The sequence below is a fragment of the Austrofundulus limnaeus genome, unplaced genomic scaffold (assembly GCF_001266775.1).
Source record: "Austrofundulus limnaeus strain Quisiro unplaced genomic scaffold, Austrofundulus_limnaeus-1.0 Scaffold318, whole genome shotgun sequence".
Lineage (NCBI taxonomy): Eukaryota > Metazoa > Chordata > Actinopteri > Cyprinodontiformes > Rivulidae > Austrofundulus > Austrofundulus limnaeus.
This window is the reverse complement of record NW_013952720.1, coordinates 304537-305854: the sequence shown is the minus strand read 5'-3', so window position 1 is coordinate 305854 and position 1318 is coordinate 304537. Positions and strand designations below refer to the sequence as shown.

General features: G+C 37.0%; 1 protein-coding gene across 1 annotated transcript in view; it reads left to right on the top strand.

Annotated features, from left to right (window-relative positions):
- The window catches only part of scfd1 (sec1 family domain containing 1), a gene marked incomplete in the record, with an annotated part of 17545 nt that overhangs the window by 3669 nt on the left and 12558 nt on the right, over positions 1-1318 (top strand). The window contains 1 exon segment of the mRNA XM_014022144.1: positions 160-249. Coding sequence (XP_013877598.1) covers positions 160-249 — 90 coding nt within the window.

Genomic DNA, 1318 nt, shown 5'->3' with positions numbered 1-1318 from the left:
ACACACACACACTGCAGTAAATCAGTGGCACCTGTAGATTTGTGTTGTTTGTGTGTCTCACCTGTAGATTTGTGTTGTTTGTGTGTCTCACCTGTAGATTTGTGTTGTTTGTGTGTCTCACCTGTAGATTTGTGTTGTTTGTGTGTCTCACCTGTGCAGCCATCAACAGAGGGGACATCCTGGACACGGACATGGAGTCCATCATGGACACCATCGTGGACAGCCTCTTCTGTTTCTTTGTGACTCTGGGTGAGTTCACGTCAGTGTTACCTGTCGGTCCTTCACACTCACCTGTTGGGTTCAGTTGGACGTTGTGTTGTTGTTGYTGTTGTTTAGGTGCAGTGCCCATCATCCGCTGCCCTCGAGGAAAYGCTGCAGAGATGGTTGCTGGGGTGAGTCCCAGCTGAAGACCTGCACACAAAACACACCTGTTTATTTATAACAATGTAACACAAAGTTCTGTCATCCAGCTCCAGGTTATTAGTCTGGATGATAAATGAGAATTTAACATAATTTACTGGTTTGTTACTGGTTACTTTATGTTGAACCAACAGATATTCCTGATAAATGAATTATTATAAATCTAATATTTTACAACCAGTTCACAGAATTCACACTGTTGATTATTCAGCATGTAACTCGTTCCACAGTTTTTGTGCTATTTTAACAATTCATATCATATCAAAACGTTCAGCTCATTCATGTGACGGCTGCTATGACTTTTGRTATTTCAGCTGTTTATACTTTTTCAGCTATTTCACCTTTTTAGCCACTTTTTTGCCATTGAAAATAATTGGAGCTGTTTTCAACATCTTTAAAATAATTTAAAATGCTTTTAAATCTTTACAGCACCTTTTGTTCTGGTTCTGCTCTTTTTCACTTTCTTGTGCTAATTTTAGCTACTTTTTTGCTAATTTGAGCTTTTTTTGCTAATTTTAGCTTTTTTTTGCTATTTCATCTAAAAATCTGCTTCTTTCCGCTATAATGTTTTTTGTGCTCTTTATGCTTCTTACAGATGCTTTCTGCTGTATTCAGCTATTTGCTGCAATTTTAGCTAATGTTTAGCTGCTATTACTTAAAGTTAACTTTTCTAAGCTAAATAGTAGCTTGTGCTACTTATATTTATGTTTTCAGCTATATTCAGCTATTTTAGCTTTTAGCTGTTTTCTGTTGTTTTCATTTGTGCTCCCTTTTACTGTTTTTCTGCAAAGTTAGGCTTTTTTTACTTCTTTCCTCTGTTCAAAATGAGCTCACTTAGCTTTCAGCTTAAGTTTTCAGCATGAAGCATTCACACTAGCATTTTCACAGGAAATGCAGT